Consider the following 20,220-nt stretch of genomic DNA (forward strand, 5'->3'; position numbering starts at 1 on the left):
TTGCGAATCCGTAACGCTCTTGGTTCGCCAACAAAATGTAGTTTTCAAAAAGATTTATTTGTTTTTTTTTAGCTTTTTTTTTCATTTTTCGATGAGGGAGATGCGAGAAAATATCTCACTTGATGGTTAAGTAGTTGAGGTGACAGACAGCCACTGCCCCGCCTAGATTTAAGTTACAGTGAAGCCTAGACAAGGCGAACTTGAAGGGAGTTTTAGCTTAAATTAAATACTTTACTTTAATTCAATTTAATTTAAAGATTTTGAGTATTAAAAAGGGATTTTAAACTAATAAATTAGGTTCGATTTTATACAAATATCAAATATAGGTAGAAACCAAGGTTTTATGCTTGAGTTTATTTTAAAAAAATAATTTAAATATAAATAAAATGCTTACAATATTTTTAATTTATCTATAAAAGATGATATTTTCTTTTAACATTTAAAAATATTTTAAAAATATACAATACTGGTGTAAAAAAAAATATAAAAATCCCTTACAAGAAAACTCTATATTTCAGAGTCTCCCCTGTAGTTCCATTTTGTGGCTCATCTTGTGGCTGGGCTCATAAGTAACTATTTATGAATTAAGCAAACAGCTTTTGGGGGAAGCTCAGCTCGGCGCTGGATGAGATTAGAACTACACGAATACACGGGCACACAGGTAGAGGCGGGCACAGGTACATCCACAGGTAAGGTACCATTTTGGGAGGCAGAGATGCCGCTTAGGGAGCGAGCCGACTATAAATTAGTGCCCCGTCTCGATTTGGGCCATCAGTTGAGTTTCGTTTGGATTCCCGGCAGCAGCATCATCATCATTAGCTTTGGCACCACCATGAGGCTGTACGTCTGCGTAGTCATCGCCCTGCTGGCCCTCGTGGCCCCCTCGAATGCCCTGTTGGGCGCCAAGTTGGCCCTGCTCAAGGCCATTACCAGTGGCGGCGGCCTGGGCGGTGGCTCATCCGGCGGTGGTGGTTATGGAGGCGGTGGCTACGGTAGCGGAGGCTACTCCGGTGGCTATAACCAAGGATATTACAGTCAGCCCAGCCGTCCAGTCTACAGCTCCGGCTATGGCAGCTCCTCGGCCTCGTCTGCATCTTCAGCATCGTCCTATGGCGGGGGTTATGGAGGTGGTTATAGCGGCGGTTATGGCGGCGGCTATGGCGGCGGCGAGCAGGTGATCAAGGTCATCAAGGTAGTGGAGCAGCCCACGTACAACTATGGACGCTCGTCGGGCGGCTATGGTGGCAACTATGGCGGCAGCTACGGCGGTGGTTACTCCTCCTCGAGTGCCTCCTCCAGTGCCAGTGCCTCCAGCTACTCTGCCCCAGCTCCCGCTGTGAGCTATTCCGCCCCAGCTCCTGCTCCTGCTGTCACATACTCCGCCCCAGCTCCTGCTCCCGCTGTTACCTACTCCGCTCCAGCTCCCGCTGTTACCTACTCCGCTCCTGCTCCTGCTGTGACCTACTCCGCTCCTGCACCAGCTCCTGCTCCAGTCACCTACTCGGTGCCAGCTCCCCAGCCTCAGGTGGTGCGTGTTCAGGCTGCTCCGGCTGTTACCTACACTGCTCCTGCCCCCGCTCCGGTGATCCGCTATGCGGCTCCTGCCCCCGTGGCGCCTGCACCCATTTCGTACGCCCCCGTGGCCCCCGCACCCATCTCCTATGCCCCGCAGCCGCAGAGCCAGCAGGTGGTGAAGACCATCAAGCTGATCGTGGACGAGGATGTGGCTAGCCATGCACCCGCGCAGGTTTATGGGCCTCCAGCTGTGGGCTCAAGCTACTCCAGTGCCGCTGCCTCCTCCTCCGCCTCCGCCTCATCCTCCAGCGGTGGATACGAAGGTGGCTACAATGGTGGCTACAATGGTGGCTACAATGGAGGCTACAATGGTGGCTATAATGGCGGCTATAATGCCGGCTCTAATGGTGGCTTCTCCGGCTGGAAGCGCGGTGGCATCTTCGAGAAGCTGGTGGGCTGCTAGGGCTTCGTGATGAACCCTCAACCAGAAGTCTAACCTAACCTAATCCAAACCTAACCGTACTCAGCAATTTTTTTTCTAGTTCTAAATCGAATAATTGTATTTTTTTGTTGTGTAAAGAAACCGAAACGATCGAATGTGTATATACAAAAATAAATCAACATAACCGAAACTGAGCTTACATATATACTATATATCTGAGCTATCTGATTAATTAAATTGGTAAAATAGATTTTATATATATATATATATAAAATATAACAAAATCTATTTTACCAATTTAATTAATATAATATATAATAAATCTCTTAAATATATTTTTGGTGATAAAAATCCAACAAACATTGTGGCCACCTTATGTAATCTTGAGAACCTCAAACGACTTCGTTTGTCACAGTTTTCGGGGTTTTTTTTTCATGGCTTTCTACCGGGGTTCATTGTGTTATTGATTCTATAAAAAATTAGCATCCGTGTGCTAACTCCCAACGAATCGGTGGCAATTCCAATATATTCCGATTCCGGCTCAGAAGAGAAGAAGCTGGCCCTGAGAGGTTACTTGGATGAAGGTACAAAGAGAAAGAGAGAGATGAAATGTGTTCTTTGGGTTTTTTTTTTAAGGATATATTCTATAATTAATAATTAAAAGTTTTTATATAGAATTTATTATACGGAATACAGTGTTTTAATGGCCTTACTTTATGCTTTTAAAGATATTTTGTGTCTTCTTTTAGGCATTTGTTTTAAAAGAGAAAAACTAAATATAAACTCAAGAATTTATAAGAATATATAAGGTTACAGAATATTCATATTATCTTTAATTGAAATCTATAAAAAAAAATGTTAAAATTATTTATTATTCTGCAATTAAATATAAACCCTCTGATCTCAATCAATCGCCGCATGCAATGCGTGTGCGTTCCGAGGGGCAGTCACAGTGTTCCCAGTCCCAGTGTCACCATTGGGCATTCATCCAAGACCCGCAGCTTCCGGTTGCAGGTTACTATATATAGTCTCAGCCCTGGGGGAGTTATCCAAGACAAAATGCAGTGGCTTGGACTCAGGTTAGTTACTCTAACAGTGGCTTTGGTGGCTCTTGTATGTAGCCATGCAGTGGAACAGGAGATGATTCCCTCGGCCTTGCCTGCTCACGGTGCGTATGAGTAATATTTATTATTATCACAAAATATATACAATATAGTATGTATTATAAATATATATTTAAATATATTTAATTCCTATTTCAGCCTATGGCCCCGCCATACACATCAGCTCGGGAATTCTACAACTGGCTCCCGATTCCGAACAGCCCCAACTGCTGTTGGTGCCCCATGTCCAGTCCCCTTCGTTGGGCAATCCCTGGCCGCATTTCTATGTGGACACCTTGACCGCTTCGCACCTGCCGCACTCCTCGATCACACCTGACTCAATCCATGAACCACGCATCGCGGTCAACGATAATGTGGACTTTTCGCAGCCCAAATTGGCCCAGCCTAAGGTGATTCACTCCCATGGACGCTAGGCCATGGATCATATTCATAAAATTATATGTTTTTATAGCCGTTTTTAAGCTGTTTTATATTTTGTTTATTATCTAAAATATATGTTTGTATTTTTTATATTTTTATTGTCCTGAATTTGGGTTTTTATATTTAACTTGCTTAATAAAAAGCCTTTTCTTACTATTCAAAAAATAAAAAACAGAAATAAATGTACAAGTAATATTTTTAAGCTTTAATCTGAGAGTTTTTGTTTATAAAAACCTAAATTTAATATAACATTGCTTAGGCAACATGTTGCTTGGAAAATGTTGCCAGAAACATGTTTAGCAACACCCTCAAGAGCCTGGCAACACCGCCATGTTGCATTGGCTCCTCAGCTTTATTTTACCATAACTCTCCTGCCCTTCCACCCATCCTACTCAAACTTTTTGATTAAATTCGATTTAACTTAGTTATTTATTTAGATAAACGTTATGTAACAACAAATTACAAAAAAAAAACAAAAACAAACAGAATCTCTCTCATTAAGTATAATCTTTGAGCATTTTGCTAGGTTTTGGCGACAATCACAGTCTTAGTAGAGGTGCTCCAGTTGGCTCAGCTCGTGGTGGTGGTCATGGTGCTGATGCTCCAGTATCTGATGCTCCACCTGGTGCTCCACCTGCTGCTCCAGGGCCTGGTGCTGGATGTGCTGCAGCTCGTGCTCATCGCGATCCTTGAACTCATACAGAGTGCTGTAGCTAAAGGCACCCTTGCCGTGATCAATGCCAGGCACTGCCTTGTGCTCGTCATGGTCGCCGGCATCCTCGTAGTGCGAGTGCAGCTCGCTGGCCTCCGCATACTCCTCGCCGGCATCGCTGCTGCCGAAGTCCGAGGGGAAACCCTCCTCGCTGAGGTGGTCGCCCAGCGAGCCCAGGTGATCCTGCTCGCCACCCAACTCATGCGAGGACGATGAGCTAAAGTCCAGCTTGGACAAGGCCTCGCCGCCGGTCAGGCCGCCGGCATAGTGGCCCAGCAACCCGGCCGAGTGAACGATGCCCGAGGAGAGGTCCTTCTCGTCCAAGGGATAGCCCTGGATGCCTGCGCCCAGTAGCAGCAGCAGCTCAGCGCTCAGCAGGATCAACATTTTGAGGTGGCGGCTATTGAACATGGTTTTTCACGGGGAATTTTCCTTTCTTCCTGACCGTCGCGGCGAAATGTTTCGAGTCAACTAATTTACTTCTCCCAGCTCCGTTTCGTTTTATATGCTACCCGTTCGCTCATTTCCAGCTGCATTTTCCTGCATTTTCCAGCCACACTTTGGTGCTTTTCGCAAAAAACAAAAACCAAAAAGACAACAACAAATAGAAAAGGAAAATGTTGCAACGGACATCTGCCGCCCCCCTCTTGCAGCTGATAATTTGCTGCACTTACTCCGCATTACGTCGACGTCTTGGCAACGGTGCGTATACGTAATAATTTTCGTCTTCTCCCCAGACAATTTTGCGATATTTCTTTGGCCAGTTCTCGCTGGCCGTTTAACCCATTGCGTAATTTTTGTTTTTTACATTTTTTTGGCAACCCTGTGGGCCCTAACCCCACCGGAGGTGAAGGGGGAGCAGCCCATGCGGAAGCCAAAAACACGTTTGGCACAGACCAACTAATTGGGTTTATCAACAGCAAAGATTGGAAATAGAATGGCAAATATACTTACCTACCCACACAGCCCACCTGTGCACATACGAGTTGCTCTTGGCCCAAACAATGCAGTGAGAGGAGGCTCATTGTGACAAGAAAACAGAGGTTTGAAAAATGCAGGGGAGAAGTCATAAGGCCAATAGAGAGGCACATAATCTAGCATTAATATTTTAAATAAATAAGTAGCAATTGAAGTTTTAAAATAAAATATATAAAATATTAAAGTTAAATATATTAAAAATATTTTTAAAATAAAAAAATATATAATATATTTTTTTTTTTAATTCTTAAATTACTGAAAATTCTTATCTTTTACTTTTCCCCAAAAAATCGTAGCTCTATCTAAGCCTTGATATGTAAATTAGTAAGTAGTTATTTAATTTTTTAAATAAAATATAAATTTAATATTAATATAAACCTAAAATGACTTGAATATATATTTTATTAAATTCTTGAATTACAGGAAATTCTTATCTTGTAATTTTCCCCATAAAATTCCAATTCAACTGAATATGATGTTAACTTAATATTTCAATTCCTTAACTATCAATATATATTCCCAAATTGCTCTAAACTTTATCTTTATTACACAAGACCCATTATCTGGGTATATCTCTGTAATATATAAAGCAATCTGAGTGATTTTCGATTTCATGAGACTCTCGGCAATTAAAAAGCTCAAAAGCCATCAGAGCGAACAGTCCGTCCGCAAAGACTCTGCGCTTGATCGCCGGCATATATAGCCGAGTATATATTACAGTAAATATATATTGTGGTATATATACTCTATCTGTATACTCTCCATTCCAAAGCAAAGGCTGCGCGTGTGTCTACTCCTGTCCAGAAATATGGAGCACGGCAGAGAGATTGGAAAAGCGAAACAAAACAGCAAACGCTGTGTGCAAGCATGTACGTATAAACACTTGCTGATTGTCGACAGTGTACGCCATCAGTATAGCGTGAAATGTTTAAATAATTTGCCAAAAAAAAATTGGAAATAAAAATGGGTTATTGCGAATACGAAATGCTCTATAGGAGGTGTTAGAAAATTAAAAAGAGTTGCAAAATTGATTTTTATTATTATTATAAATTAATTTCAACACTTTTATATATTTAAATATTAAACAATGTAAATGGTTAAAGAGAGAATTTAATATTTGTGAATGTGTTAAGGAATATATTATTTTTTATTATTATTGAAAACACACTCTAAGTAAATGCTTTATAATTACCAAGAATTTCTTATAGTAAAAACATTAACTATAACTTAGTTAGTTGAGAAATAGTCAGAAAATAGAGATTTATTTTTATTTTAAACTCATTTGAACTCTTTTATGTAGTTAAATTTGAATGGTAACTTAGTAAATGCTTTATAATTACCAAGAATTTCTTATAGTTTAAACATTTGAATGGCTTAAAGTCAGTGTGTCTCTAAAAACAAAGGCTCACCTGCCTTGTGCTTTCATTAAACTAAAATTCTAAATTTTAGAAAATTAAATTAAACTTAAGAGCCAGCAAGTGAGTTGTATATCTTATAATCTCTTATTTCACATAGTAAACCCCCCACCTGTTTTTGAGGGCAACTTGTACGATAAGTAGATATAATTAGGTGGCTGGCTATTAATTTGCGAATCCAGCCCAACTGCCGGCACTCGCACTTACACTTTTCGCCCAGGTAAATTGAGGTAAATTGCCGGTATTGCTGCCGTTTGGTTGCTCAGTTGCTCAGTTGCCCAGTTCTTCATGTTGTCGGCACGCAACCCATCATTCACAGCAACATCGGCGATCAACAACAGCAGCAATTCAGCCCGGGCAGTGGGGCACACAAATTGCCAATGTAATAGCGTCGTTTGTTTTGTATTGTTTTGTTTTGTGTCTTGTATACCCTTTCCAGGGGGTACTCCCCTTTCTATAAACACAGAAGATGTATTAAATATGGTTTAAATTAAGTAACTTACGCTTAAATAAATATATCAAATATATATTAAAAAATATTTAAATAAATATATCAACTTATACCATAAATGTTACATCTAACTTTTCAATATTTTTATTTTTATTTAGAATATTCTTCATTCTTATTATATTCATCCATCTGATAGTGTTAGGAAAGAGTATACATATGTCCAACTGTTGAAGTTGGACTCATTTCCCGCTGAGTTTTTGCCTTTCTTGATGGCGGGGGCGGTGAGTTGCAGAATGGGTAATTGGAAGCGAAGCAAAGTAGTTATTAGGCGATTCGCATTTTGGCATTTTTGGGTTTTTTGGGATTAAAACACACAGCGAAAAAGAACACTTCTCCAAAAAAACGATATATTTTTTTGGTTAAAAAATATATATTTAAAAATATCAAAGAGAATAACTAAGGAAATCAATAATTTATTATTCAGGAGATTTAATAAATCTTAAAAAAAATAATTGGGAATAATAAACGTTGATCAACGTTAATACATTGAAGTTCTAGCATTTATTAAATATTTAAAAATAAGTTAAACCACTCTGTGATATATAAAAAAACATATCAATATTTTAGGTAATCAATCTTTGTATTTAAACACTAATTTAATGTGACTAATGCCTTAATGTATATGATTAAATCAAATATATTATTTAAATATTTCATTTATTTTTAATATTTTAATATCCTTCCCTTTAACTTATTTTTCTTAGTGTAGCAGAAAGCAGCATTTCCTAACGCAAAAATATTTTCGCTTGGAAATTATGCGATTGCCAATGTCTGCCGCCCACCGCAGTCCAGATTACTGGATCGCTGGATTTCAGGTGAAGCTATAGCTGAAGCTACCTGGAATTTTGCAAGCGATATATACTATAGTTCGTGCCGGTCGGGAAATCACGAAATCGGGAGATATCGTGGCGTCGTGCCCTAGAACACAATGGTGTCTATATCTTTCAAGAGGTCATAAATATTGTTTCGAAATTGAAATTGTCTGAATTCTTTCCCATATAAAAGAGCTCCAAGGTGATGGTTTTTTTTCAGTGTGAGACGCGGATTATAATGGGTTCAATGGGGCTCATAGAAGAGCTTCTGGCAGTGCTACTCCTGGCTGTAATTGTGGAATGTGGCTACCAAAATGGAACTGAAACTCTAGGGGATCTAGGTCATCTAGGGGATCCTGAATCTAGAAACCTAAACGACTTGAGTTTATCAATTTTTAATATTTTAAGTGCCAATAATGAAAGTTACTTGAGTAAACAAAACACGGAAGGTACCACAAATTCCAATAAAAAACATTCTGAGACTGGGATTCTTTCGGAAACCTACTTAAAACCTAAACTTGGAAACACTTCCTCGCCATGTAAGCCAAGCCAAGCCACTTCTGACACATCCTGTGATTGCAAAAGCCCCTCAACTCGTTGGACACCCTCTGTAAATTTGAAATCCCAACCTTTTCTAAGCGAAATCTCCACCTCGCTGGAGAGCGCCATCCTTAATGATATGCAAATCCGATCGGAACTCACCGATCGCCTCCAGGATCAACTCCGGCAGCTTGCCATTGGCTTGCCCCTGGACATAGCCTTCTCCACGCTCAACTACATCTGCAGCACCATTGTGGATCTCGGTGTGGTGAGGTCCAAACTGGTGCCGGACATGTCGCAGATGTCCTTTCTCCTGCGCACCGAAAACGATTGCGGGAATACCAGTATTCGCCTGGATCGAGCTGAGGATTTGTTTAAAACACCCGGCTTTAATGCGAATCTGTCCACAGTGCTGTTCATCACCGGCTGGAGGACGAGCATCAACAGCTCCAACAGTGGACCCGTGGCCAAGGCCTATGCCTGTCGCAACGATACCAATATTCTGGTGAGTCTTAATGGCGCCAAAGATTGGACTTAACTGATTGATCTTGACAGGTCCTGGATGCCGCCAACTTCGTGGACACTCTGTACTCCTGGTCGGCCCTAAACACGGAGGTCATTGGCCTTTATGTGGCCAAGGCTCTGCTCCGTCTGAATGCCACCTATGTGACCCAGCAGCTGCACATAGTGGGCCATAGTTTGGGCGCCCAGATTGCGGGCTCGACGGGCAGGAACTACAGGCAGTTGTCGCAGGGAAGAATTCTAAAGCGCCTGACCGGATTGGATCCAGCAAATCCCTGCTTCTACGATGGCAATGACCTCGAAGGCTTGAGAAGTGGCGATGCCAGATTTGTTGACATTATCCACTCCAATCCTGGCATGCTGGGCTCCCCGAAGCGAGCTGGCGACGCGGATTTCTTTGTCCAAGGAAGAATTCCCTTCAAGGATGGCTGCACTGGGCTGGAGACCATCGCGTGCTCCCACCAGCGAGCCGTGGACTATTATGCGGAGAGTGTGTATCCCTCGAATGAGTGGGACTTCCTGGGCCGACGCTGTGATCGTTATGCTGACCTGCTCGTTGGTAGATACTGCCAGGACACGAGGACAGTGATGGGCTACGCCGCCAGGCCCACAGAGCTGGGTCTGTACTATGTGGGGGCAAAAGGCCAGGAGCCGTACGGTGAGAATTATAACCCTGAGACATATACGCAATCTACCAGTGAATGCGGCACCTGCGAGTGATTAAGGCGAATTTCTCGAGGTATATATATAATTAATTAATTTTAAAATATTAAATTGTATCTTTTGATGACAAATGCTTCGCTTTTTATACAAATCCTATTTCGATGGGTATTTCCCCGATAATTTCAAGGTCAAGGCGTAAAGTATTTCAGTAAAACTGAGTAAGCAGTTTTGTTCAGCTTAGAAAAACGAACTCAGAACAACTTTCAGAATTGAATTTCATGCAATGGCTGAGTTATGAACCTTTGAAAATTGTTTTTTTTTTCCCCAAAAATTACCAAAATAAATCGCTCAATTTTTGCAAAAATATGTAAGGGGTACCATCATTAAAATTCTAAAAAATTTAGAAAAAATGAAATTGAAAAGTACCCTAAACGTACTATGCAGTTTTGTTAGGCTTAGAAAAGGCAACTCAGAACAGCTTGAATTGAACGAATTGAATTGTATGCATTTTTGGCCGAGGTATGGACCTTTGAAAATTAGTTTCTTGCTTAGAACAGCTTTCCGAATTGAGTGTCATAAACTATTGACTTAGTTATGTTAGTTCTTCCACATTGAGAGGAACAGCCAGGAACTGGAAGCGGTTACTGAAGGAGATACACAAAGCGTTGGCGAGGAAGATCAGGACGAGGAGGAGCAGGAGCAGGACTAGGAGCCGGGGCAGCAAAACGAGGGTGTCACCAAGACCGGGCTGGAACCGTTGAAGACGACCTCCGCCTGTGGCACACGCATCACCGTTTTTCTTTTATTTATTAAACCGAAATTAAATAAAGAACCTTAAAAAATTATTTATTTTTGAGTTTTTAGGGGGATGGGGGTTTTTATTTTAGGTAGGAGCATCCTAGCCAAATGAGCATCACTGGCAGTTAGTCAGATGCCATTTTCTACCAATAATGCAAAATAAATAGCTAGATGAGCATCACTGCCATTAAGCCCGATTTTATTGCCCCCCAATATTGAAATATAGCCAGATTAGCATCACTGATGTAGATGAGCATCACTGATGCAGATGAGCATCACTGATGGAAGTTAGCAAAATTTTTCATTCAATTTGGCCGCTTTCCAAACTGGGGTAACAGGCGAACAGAAACCAGCAGCAAGCAACTGAAAACTGGTATAAACTGTTATAAAAACTTTTGGCCAAAAATTATAATTGGTATAAACTGATATATTTCATTTTATGCATTCATTCCTATTTGTTGCCGACAACAACAGCTTGATGGCAACAACAACCTTTTTACAACAACATCCCCACAGCAGACAATCCAAATTTCCGAACATACCCATGCAAATTGCCCATTTCCCAAATTGGGGTAACAGGCGAACAGAAATCAGCAGCAAGCACTTGAAAACTGGTAGAAACTGTTATAAAAAGTCCAAGTTTCAAACCATTTAGGAGCCGGCGCGAGTTAGCGGAGACTCAAACCTTTTGAATCCAAATTTAGGTGTTATTTTACAACTGCACCTGGGCACACTGAAACTGAAAAAAAAATAGCTAGATGAGCATCACTGATGCAGATGAGCATCACTGATGCAGATGAGTATCACTGATGCAGATGAGCATCACTGATGTAAGTGAGCAAAAATTTCCATTCAATTTGGCCGTTTCACAAACTGGGGTAACAGGCGAACAGAAACCAGCAGCAAGCAACTGAAAACTGGTATAAACTGTTATAAAAACTTCTGGGCAAAAAATAATAATTGGTATAAACTGTTATATTTCATTTTAAGCATTTATACCTATTTGTTGCCAACAACAACAGCTTGATGGCAGCAACAACCTTTTTACAACAACATCCCTACAGCAGCCCATCTAAATTTCCAAACATTTCCATGCAAATTGACCGTTTGCCAAATTGGGGTAACAGGTGAACAGAAACCAGCAGCAAGCAACTGAAAACTGGTATAAACTGTTATAAAAAGTCAAAGTTTCGAACCATTTAGGAGCCGGCGCAAGTAAGCGGAGACTCAAACCTTTTGAATCAAAATTTAGGTGTTATTTTACAACTGTACCTGGGCACACTGAAACTGATCGTCGTTAAATTCAAAATCAAATTTGGCAGTTAAATTCAAATTCAAATTTGGCAGTTAAAATATTAAAAAAAAATGTAAAAAATTCTAAAAAAATTAAAAAAAAAACCTGAAAAAATGTTAAAAGTTCAGAAAAAAAAATTTTTTAATTGAGAAAAAAAATTTTAAAAATTTAGAAAAAAAAATTTAAAAATTCAGGTCTACTGATATTGATGACTAGGAGCGATGGCGATGGCAATGACGATGGAAAGTCTGTAATTGAAATGAGTAAAACAGAAAATTAAAAACTAAAATAGACATAACTCTATCAAAAGTGCCTTAATTTGCATTCGGAAAGCGGTGTTATGTTAGTTTTTATAAGGTTAACAAATCTGCATACTTAGTTAGAAAATTAAAATTTTATCAAATTTTGAGAATTTTAATGAAATTTTGAAAAAATTGATCAACAAATTTTTTTTGCCGGACATGGCCAGAAAGATGCGCCTGTTAATGCTGATCAAGAATATATATGGTTTATGGGGTCGGAAATGACTCCTTCAATGCGTAATGAGCTTCGGACTGGAAATAAAATACCCTGCAAGGGTTTAAGGGTACTAGAATCATTGCATGGAAAACTCTGGCCAAATCGCTGGGACTTGGCCTGAGATTTTCATTCGGAAAGCGGAGTTAGGTTAACAAATCTGCATATTTTTTTAACCTTCATTTAATTTAATAAATTAAAATTGTTGCTTTTTTGGCAGAGTTATGAATTTACTAAAATTTAAGTTTTAAAAAAGTAATAATAAATATTTATTCACAATTTGCTGTGATAATTTTTATAAAAAACTTATATCCCACCAAAACTTCAGCAAGCAGCTGAAATGTAAAAAATATGACAAAACTTAAAAAAAATATTTTTAAAAAATGTAAACAATTTTCCGGTGACCAAAAATCGTGATTTGTGTGAGAAATCACGAACCCAGTGTTAACTCTTTTGTGACGTCTTTGGGCGCACAAAAAAATAGTCCAGAGCACGTCGATGGAATGACAATGGCTTGAAGATCCGAGATCGGAGATGGGAGATTTCTGGCCGGGATCGGGGAATACAGAATGAGCAATGAGTAGTGATTCCGCATTAATATGGCTCGGTTGTCGTAACCAGCAGCAGCCATTTGATGTTATTTACGTGCGATTTGGCCCAGCACTGAGAGAAAAAATTAACTAGAAAAATGATATATTATTTAGTTTTATAAATAAATATAAATTTAATAAAAAACGGAAACTTTTTGTCTATATTTTGTTTGTTTATATATATGTTAATTACCCAAAAGTAAACAAAAATTGAATTTTTCAAGAAATCAAATATTAAAAAACGAAAAGAATTTCTTGTACTATTTTTAAAGGTTATGGTTTTAATATATTTGCGAATGTGAGCTGTCTTTTTTATTGTTTTTGATTTAAATTCCCTAAAACTAAATAAACACTTAATTAAATTTTAAAATTTGCTAAGCATTAAGTAGTTTTATTTAAAAAGTATTATTATTATTATTTTCAAATTAAAAGAAAAAGGTTTGAAAAATAAAAGTGTACTAATTATTTTATATAACAACTTAAATTAGTTTATTTTTTGTAATTTATAATGTAATTTGTTTAATGTCTGACGTAATTATTAATAAAACAAATGTTTTTCAACAGTCACAGTCTTAAATACATATTAAAAAATATTTTTTAAAGCTTAAAAATAATAAATCTAGTATAGTTTTTCAGTGTACTTCCATGATACACTACCTCCGGTGAGACGACCCAGGGGCCTTGCCGATAAACTGAGGAAGTTTGTTTACAAACCTAAACAAAACAAAGCCAAATAAAATAATATATAAAATGTGTCGTCCAGCGTTCTATAATCAGTTAGAGACGACCCCTTGGAGAGATTAGGAGAACCAGCCAGCAGCGGGAATTCCAAGATCACAATGTCAGGGATTTCTCGTGTTTGGCGAGCGATTAAAACGGGTCTATTTTGGGCAGTAAGAGCTATGTATAATAAATATGTATAAATAAATATATATGATTTAATATATAAATAAATATACACATAAATTGATTTATATATATTTGATGATTCTTTGATGTCTAGATCGAAGTGTTCCTTGATTTCTTAGATGGTATATCTTATGATAAATAAATATAAATATAAATATTAGAGTATAATTCCCTTCGACTCACTATGGACTATATAACAGGGCATTATGGATTTTTACGACCTCAGATTTAATGCGTTTCGATTAGAATTGAAATATATGCAGATGAGCCCGCGACATGCGACTGCACTTTGCTGGGGTCTCGGAATCTTAAGCGGAATCTCAGCTAAAATCTCAACCAGAATCTCAACCAGAATCCCACCTAGAATCCCCCCTAAAATCCCCCCTAGAATCCCCCCTAGAATCCCATTTAGAATCTCAGCTAGCATCGCATTGACGCCCGAATCTGATTCCCATTCCGAGAGAGACGAGAGGCGCCGCAATCCGTATAGAAACTAATTAAGTGACAAGTGCACCTTATCTGATCGGAAGCAATCGATATGGTCACAGCCGAGCGGAATCGTAAGTTTATATAAGGCGTTTGCTGCTGTCCCCCTCCCTCTGGAGGCTATAAATAGCCTTGTCAACGGGCTTCCGGCACTCAGTTAGCGTTGAGATCTTGTCCAGAATGAATGGTGGTGGTGGTGGTGGTAGTGGTAACTCCAGAGGGAAGAAAATGCTGTCAATCCAGCTCCATTTGGTCCTCCTGCTGCAGGTCCTCTCGCCACTGAAGGCCATTGAGTGGACACTGCCGGATGTGATTGATTCCATTGGCAATGTGGGCGCCACCATTGTGGATCCCAGTATGCTGCCCACGCCCCAGGGACTCCTGGATGGATCCAAGCAGCTCATTGCCGGCTATCCCTTTGAGTTTGTCTCCAGTTCGCTGAGTGTGATTTGTGAGTGTTGAATATTTAATTATGTTTATATAAAAATAATGTAATTAATTCTTCTAATTTATTCTTAAGGCTCTCAGGCCTTGGCCTCCAACAAGATCAAATCGAAGTTTACCCCAGACATCAAGCTGATGAACTTCCAACTGCAAACGGCCTGCACCAAAGTCAATTTCCCTCTGACCAATCCGGAGGCCATGTGGAGGAGTCCCCTGTTTGATCCCAAGAAGAAGGTGGTCATCCTGGCCACGGGTTGGACCACCACAGTGAATGGCTCCGATACCATCGATGTCTTCTCAAAGGCCTACAACTGTCGCGGCGATGTCAACTTTGTGGTGAGTAATAAGGCTTATTCAAAGCTATTTGAAATATATATTCCGATCTAATAAGGTTTGTGAATATATAAGGTGTAGATAGAGTAAATAATCTATAAAGATCAGGGGGTTTTTGTAGCTTAAAAAACTTAAGCAGCTTAAGTTTATAATTAACTAGAAATAGGAAACGAAAAGTAAGAGTCATGGCTTCAAGAAATAACAAAAAACTGCAACTAATATTGATTTCTTAAAATTTAAATTTAGGTAAGAAATTTTTAAATAAATAAAAACTAACACAGAACCGCTTTTCGGCTTAGTTTTAATAGATTTCAATTGCCACCTTGAAGGGTATACATACTTCGTGTCAAAGCTAGCTTTCATTCTTGTTTTAAATATTTTCCCCTTACAGGCCGTGGATGCTGCCCGCTTTGTGGATACCCTGTACACCTGGTCCGCCTTCAACACGGAGGAAATTGGCGAGAACATAGCCCGGGGCCTGGTGAAGCTGCTGGACCTTGTGCCCGTGTCAAATATCCATCTGATTGGCCATAGTCTGGGCGCTCATATCGTGGGCTCCGCCGGCCGACATCTGCATCGTCTCACTGGCAAAACGATACCCCGAATCACTGGCCTGGATCCCGCCAAGCCGTGCTTCAACGAAGGCGAAGTCCTATCTGGATTGCTGCGCGGCGATGCCGAGTTTATCGATGTAATCCACAGCAATCCCGGAGTGCTGGGCAAGCGGGATCCCCTCGGCGATGTGGACTTCTATCCGGGCGGATTGGATCCACTGCCAACGGGCTGCTTATCGGTGGTCTGTGCCCATGCCAGGTCCTGGCAGTACTACGCAGAGACCGTGTATCCGGGCAATGAGCGCAATTTCCTGGCCACCCGCTGCAGCTCTCTGAGCCGCCTGCGGGACTTCCGCTGTTCCGGCAATGAGGTGCCCATGGGCTATGCCGTGCCAAATAACATCAAGGGCAACTTTTTCCTGGAGGTTAGTGCCACCTCGCCCTTTGGCATCCATGCCTCCATTGTGCGTTCGTCCCGCCTGGAGGACTGCGGCGCCTGTACCACCGGCAGCTCCAGCACCACCGCCCAACCGATCACCTCGACCACGCGCAAGTCATTGTCCCTGTTTGGTCTTGGCTAGAGTATGGCTGTTTCTTATTATTTGTTTTTCTTTCCCCCGATTTATATATATTTATATACCTAAAATCCGTGTTTAAGGCTCTCCATTAGCTCCAGCGATAGGAAGACGCCTCTGATAAGGGAGACCCTAGAATGTGATACTGAGGGATTTAAAGAGTTAGGAAAGGCTGGCACACACACATTTACTTATTAACTTCAAAGAAAATAACAATAAACTTATAAATTAAATTGTATTCAAACCTTGGTTCCTTATTATCAGTAAACATAAAACTCTCTACTTTTAGCACCCAGTTGGCCTTGATTTTTCTTTATGGCAATTCTGTAACTTAAATTGAACATTTTACCCTAGGATTTCATGTAGCTGGAGTGGTCTGAGGTGTATGTGTACTGCGTAAACACCAGCGAACATTCTAGGATGGTTCCGAACCTGGTGTTTCCAGTGCCCGTACGGCGCTTTCAGCATTTTGATCGAATTTTCTTTTTTTTTTTAGATCGATTTACTTGCCCAAAATATTCTTTATATGGTCTATGAGGTTTGTTCTTAGGTTGGGTAAGGTTAAACTGATCTTTAGTTGTCCGTGTTTCGAGGTCCTTGAAGATCAAGGTATTTGCCTGGCTTTCTCTTGGCGGCATCTTCTTAACTCTTAAGTGTTACTGAATATTTTTGGTTGATTTTATTATTGATTTCTGGGAAATATGTATGTATATCCTAAAATATAGCAATAATCGATTGCCTGTTTCTCTCTGTCTCTGTTATTATCCAAAGTCTGGGCTGGAAGGTGTATTTTGGGTTATATTTTAATTGTATTTCAGCTACTTGTAAGTATATTTCTATCCTAGCTAGCCATGATTTTCCCTTAGAGTATTTAGCACTCTCGTAACCTAAGGATTTCATGAAACTGAAGTGGCCTGAGTTGTAAGGACACAGCACTTTATGGACTGATTGTTACGGAAAAGGGTTCAATGCCTGGTAGTTGCTAGGAGTTTCTCTATGTTTTTTGATTTATTTATTACTAGATTCTTACCTGAAAAAAACGTATTCAAATCGATTAAAATTGATATTTTAGGGGTAAATAAATTAACAAATTAATTACTTTCAAGGAAGAGAAATTCGTTTCCATAGTTATTGTATTAGGACTTCTTTCATAATATTTTATTAAGAGATTTAATAGTTTTTAATTTACCTTTAATTTACGCTCTCTAACTAAGCATTCTAATCCCTGGGATTACCTTCTCACCAGAGAGATAGGATACCACCACTTGGACCCGCAACGAAAGATAAATAACCTGTGGAAAAGAGGCCGCGATGTCGCCACAACAAGCTCAGAGATGTGGCTTTATTTATTTATTTTTATTTTTATTTTTATTTTTTCTTATGACAATTATCTGACTGGCGCCCAGGTACAGTGGGACCTGTGCCGGGTATCAACTGGAAATTGAAATTGGACTGGATGTCAGCTGGTTTTCATCCAGATGAGCTTTACACGGGGACTAAGGTCAGCCGCACGAGGCGGAGAATGTTGTCAGGGTAGAATGAATGATGATTTCATGGGATCAGATCAGCTATAAACATATAGATTACACTCTTTTAATGTACCAGATGTCCTAGGTGGACTTGCATCTTTATGGCTGGAAAGTTGATTTCAATATCGAAGCTAATTGGTATGGGATGATGGGGTGATTTATGGAGGTTAACTGACATTTATTGAATTGGGTTTACTATTTGCCGGGAAAGTAAAAATAGTTTAGCAGTTGGAATATTACATTTTAAGTATATAATTTCATATATAAATGCTTTTATTATTGTGTTAATTATGCAGCCATCAAGCTGAACTGTCAGGGTCTAGCCTTGTCCTTTCAGTTTGACTTGACACGTTCAGGAAATGCCATTGTCGGGATCCAGTTACCTTTTGGACCTGATCTCTCCACTGTGCCACAGCCTCCGCTCATGGACCCCTTCACCTGAAATCCACATCCACACCTCCAGCTGCATCTTCTCCTCCTCCTCCATCTCAATAGGCTTTTGCATCTGCAAGTGTCTCCGTTTACAGCTTAAGCTGCCAGTTTGACAAATGACTCACGGGCCATAATTCCCAGCCTAGGTCGCTTCAGCAAATTTGTGGCTTAGTGACAACAGCACTGGAAGAAAAAGAGAGCATAGTTATAAATAACTAAATAAATAAAATATAAATGATGGTTTTTTGCTTGAAATTTATTTTTAATAGTTTCTAAAAAAAATGGTTCTTAAGGAACCTTAAGCTAAAATTAATTTATTTCAATTTCCTTGGATTTCCCCTTTTTTTCCCAGTGCACTTCTGCTGCAGTTTCCGCAGCAGCTGCCTGGCGAGGAAATGATCCATCAAGCGTGTGAGTTATGTACGAATTTTGCAACTTGGCCACATGGTTGGCTGACTCGCGCCGGCTAACCAAGTTGACTGGGAGTGCGGCTTCTGCTGCTTCTTGGCATCTTGCGGCCTGTAAAGCGGTTGACCCTGGTCAAGAATCGGACGCTCAAAGTGGTTTAATAAACTGCAATTACCTGGCCCAGCCACCCGCCGCTGGGGTGAGATTTATTTTGTGGATTCTCGACTTGCCTCGCCCCGGAGACGAGATCCGTCTGGGCCACGCAGTTTAGTTTGTTTCTGTTTCAGTTTCAATTTTTTGCCATAAATAGCGAGCGGCGATCCAGTGGACAGCATTCGAGTGCCACACTTCGAGACGCACAACTCAAATCCAACCAAAAGGCTACAGCAAGATGAAGGTGTTCCTGGTACTCTGCGCCCTGGTGGCCTGTGTCTCGGCCGGCGTCGTCCGCAGCTCCTCTGGCTGGGGATCGAGTCCTTGGGGTGGGAGCAGTAGCAGCGGCTGGAATAGCGGCGGAGGATGGAACAGCGGCTGGTCCTCGCAGCCGCAGGTGATCAAGGTCATCAAGATTGGCGGCGGAGGTGGAGGATGGAGCGGTGGCAACTCGGGATGGGGTGGTAACTCCGGCTGGGGAGGTGGCAGCTCAGGTTGGACCAGTGGCAACTCAGGCTGGGGAGGTGGCAACTCGGGTTGGACCAGTGGCAACTCAGGCTGGGGAGGTGGCAACTCTGGCTGGACCAGTGGCAACTCAGGCTGGGCCAGTTCCGGCTCCAACAGCGGCTGGTGGTAAAGGAGCCTGACATTGTGGAAGGAATAACAATCCCTGGAATCCTGGCCATCTCTGGAAACCAAGACCCCCCCCCCCCCCCCAAAACCCGGTCCAAGTCCCAGTCCCCATCTTAATCCCTTACTCCCCCTCTGGTTCACACGATATATTTTGTAATATAAATATTAAAAATATATAGTTTATATATATCTTTTTTTTTTTTTTGGTTAAAATACTCATTTTTTTGTACACAAAAAAAAAATAAAAAAAATGCACAAATTGAAGTGCTTTATGTTAATATTTGGGCTTGGTTAACTTTGTTTGTTTATTAAATTTTTTTTAGATTTTATTTTTAGGACGCATAAATTAGGCCTGCATTTATTTTCCATTTTATTACGATCCGACTGCCGCATAATTGAGCTTTTTGTGTGGATGATCTTTTGCATTTATAGATCGTTAGCAATTAACATTCTAAGCACTGAGCAATTATTATTATTTTATGGATTTTGCAAATGATTGTGGAACAGCGTGCTGATGATGATGATCATGATCATGATCAAGATGTGGCCAAGGTGCCAAAGCGGCTGGAGTTCAACAGAGATCATCATGGACTGTGTAACAGAGGCACTGTGGACGAATCTTTAAAGATATGGAGAAAGGTTTGAACTTGAACAGGAACTGAATTTGTATAGCTTAAAAGAATATAATTCAATTTTAAGCCAGGTTTTTCTTAACTTAAACTATAAAATATAGCTACTTTTCTTTATTAAAAATATAAAACAAAAATTACTGCTTGAAAAGTCCAAAAACTAAGATGTTTTAAAAAATAATATACATATTAAATACTTTTTAATATTCTCCAAATTTAAATCTTAAATTTCTTAACGGGGTTTCCTGAATTAGGAGGCCAAAAAAATCGGTTTTTTTTTATT

General features: G+C 40.2%; 6 protein-coding genes across 6 annotated transcripts; 5 read left to right on the forward strand and 1 right to left on the reverse strand.

Annotated features, from left to right (window-relative positions):
* The first annotated feature begins 775 nt into the window (after positions 1-775).
* Positions 776-2,167, forward strand: LOC108071221 (pro-resilin). Its single transcript, XM_017161905.3, has one exon. The coding sequence runs from the start codon at positions 833-835 to the stop codon at positions 1,976-1,978; it is 1,146 nt and encodes a 381-aa protein (XP_017017394.1). The 5' UTR covers positions 776-832; the 3' UTR covers positions 1,979-2,167.
* An 872-nt stretch (positions 2,168-3,039) lies between these two features.
* On the forward strand, positions 3,040-3,494 carry LOC108071216 (uncharacterized). Its single transcript, XM_017161900.2, has 2 exons — positions 3,040-3,125; positions 3,220-3,494. The coding sequence occupies exons 1-2, from the start codon at positions 3,098-3,100 to the stop codon at positions 3,492-3,494; spliced, it is 303 nt and encodes a 100-aa protein (XP_017017389.1). The 5' UTR covers positions 3,040-3,097.
* Positions 3,495-4,048: 554 nt separating this feature from the next.
* On the reverse strand, positions 4,049-4,624 carry LOC108071218 (uncharacterized). The gene has a single exon (XM_017161901.1). It carries the CDS (start codon positions 4,622-4,624, stop codon positions 4,049-4,051), a length of 576 nt encoding a protein of 191 aa, XP_017017390.1.
* A 3,541-nt stretch (positions 4,625-8,165) lies between these two features.
* LOC108071220 (phospholipase A1) lies at positions 8,166-9,731 on the forward strand. The gene is made up of 2 exons (XM_017161903.2): positions 8,166-8,974; positions 9,025-9,731. Exons 1-2 carry the CDS (start codon positions 8,168-8,170, stop codon positions 9,709-9,711), a joined length of 1,494 nt encoding a protein of 497 aa, XP_017017392.1. The 5' UTR covers positions 8,166-8,167; the 3' UTR covers positions 9,712-9,731.
* A 4,662-nt stretch (positions 9,732-14,393) lies between these two features.
* On the forward strand, positions 14,394-16,391 carry LOC108071242 (vitellogenin-1). The gene is made up of 3 exons (XM_017161926.3): positions 14,394-14,698; positions 14,768-15,027; positions 15,416-16,391. The coding sequence occupies exons 1-3, from the start codon at positions 14,428-14,430 to the stop codon at positions 16,157-16,159; spliced, it is 1,275 nt and encodes a 424-aa protein (XP_017017415.1). The 5' UTR covers positions 14,394-14,427; the 3' UTR covers positions 16,160-16,391.
* A 2,451-nt stretch (positions 16,392-18,842) lies between these two features.
* On the forward strand, positions 18,843-19,388 carry LOC108071223 (uncharacterized transmembrane protein DDB_G0289901). The gene has a single exon (XM_017161907.2). The coding sequence runs from the start codon at positions 18,914-18,916 to the stop codon at positions 19,310-19,312; it is 399 nt and encodes a 132-aa protein (XP_017017396.1). The 5' UTR covers positions 18,843-18,913; the 3' UTR covers positions 19,313-19,388.
* The last annotated feature ends 832 nt before the right edge of the window (positions 19,389-20,220 follow it).

The sequence above is a fragment of the Drosophila kikkawai genome, chromosome X (genome assembly GCF_030179895.1).
Source record: "Drosophila kikkawai strain 14028-0561.14 chromosome X, DkikHiC1v2, whole genome shotgun sequence".
NCBI classification, from domain to species: Eukaryota; Metazoa; Arthropoda; class Insecta; order Diptera; family Drosophilidae; genus Drosophila; species Drosophila kikkawai.

Coding starts and splice junctions, on each gene's coding strand:
- LOC108071221 (XM_017161905.3), top strand. CDS start 833: ATGAGGCTGTACGTCTGCGTAGTCATCGCCCTGCTGGCCCTCGTGGCC.
- LOC108071216 (XM_017161900.2), top strand. CDS start 3,098: ATGATTCCCTCGGCCTTGCCTGCTCACG. Junction 3,126..3,219: donor CTCGGCCTTGCCTGCTCACG/GTGCGTATGAGT, acceptor TTCCTATTTCAG/CCTATGGCCCCGCCATACAC.
- LOC108071218 (XM_017161901.1), bottom strand. CDS start 4,624: ATGTTCAATAGCCGCCACCTCAAAATGTTGATCCTGCTGAGCGCTGAG.
- LOC108071220 (XM_017161903.2), top strand. CDS start 8,168: ATGGGTTCAATGGGGCTCATAGAAGAGCTTCTGGCAGTGCTACTCCTG. Junction 8,975..9,024: donor GCAACGATACCAATATTCTG/GTGAGTCTTAAT, acceptor TGATCTTGACAG/GTCCTGGATGCCGCCAACTT.
- LOC108071242 (XM_017161926.3), top strand. CDS start 14,428: ATGAATGGTGGTGGTGGTGGTGGTAGTGGTAACTCCAGAGGGAAGAAA. Junction 14,699..14,767: donor CAGTTCGCTGAGTGTGATTT/GTGAGTGTTGAA, acceptor TTTATTCTTAAG/GCTCTCAGGCCTTGGCCTCC. Junction 15,028..15,415: donor GCGGCGATGTCAACTTTGTG/GTGAGTAATAAG, acceptor TTCCCCTTACAG/GCCGTGGATGCTGCCCGCTT.
- LOC108071223 (XM_017161907.2), top strand. CDS start 18,914: ATGAAGGTGTTCCTGGTACTCTGCGCCCTGGTGGCCTGTGTCTCGGCC.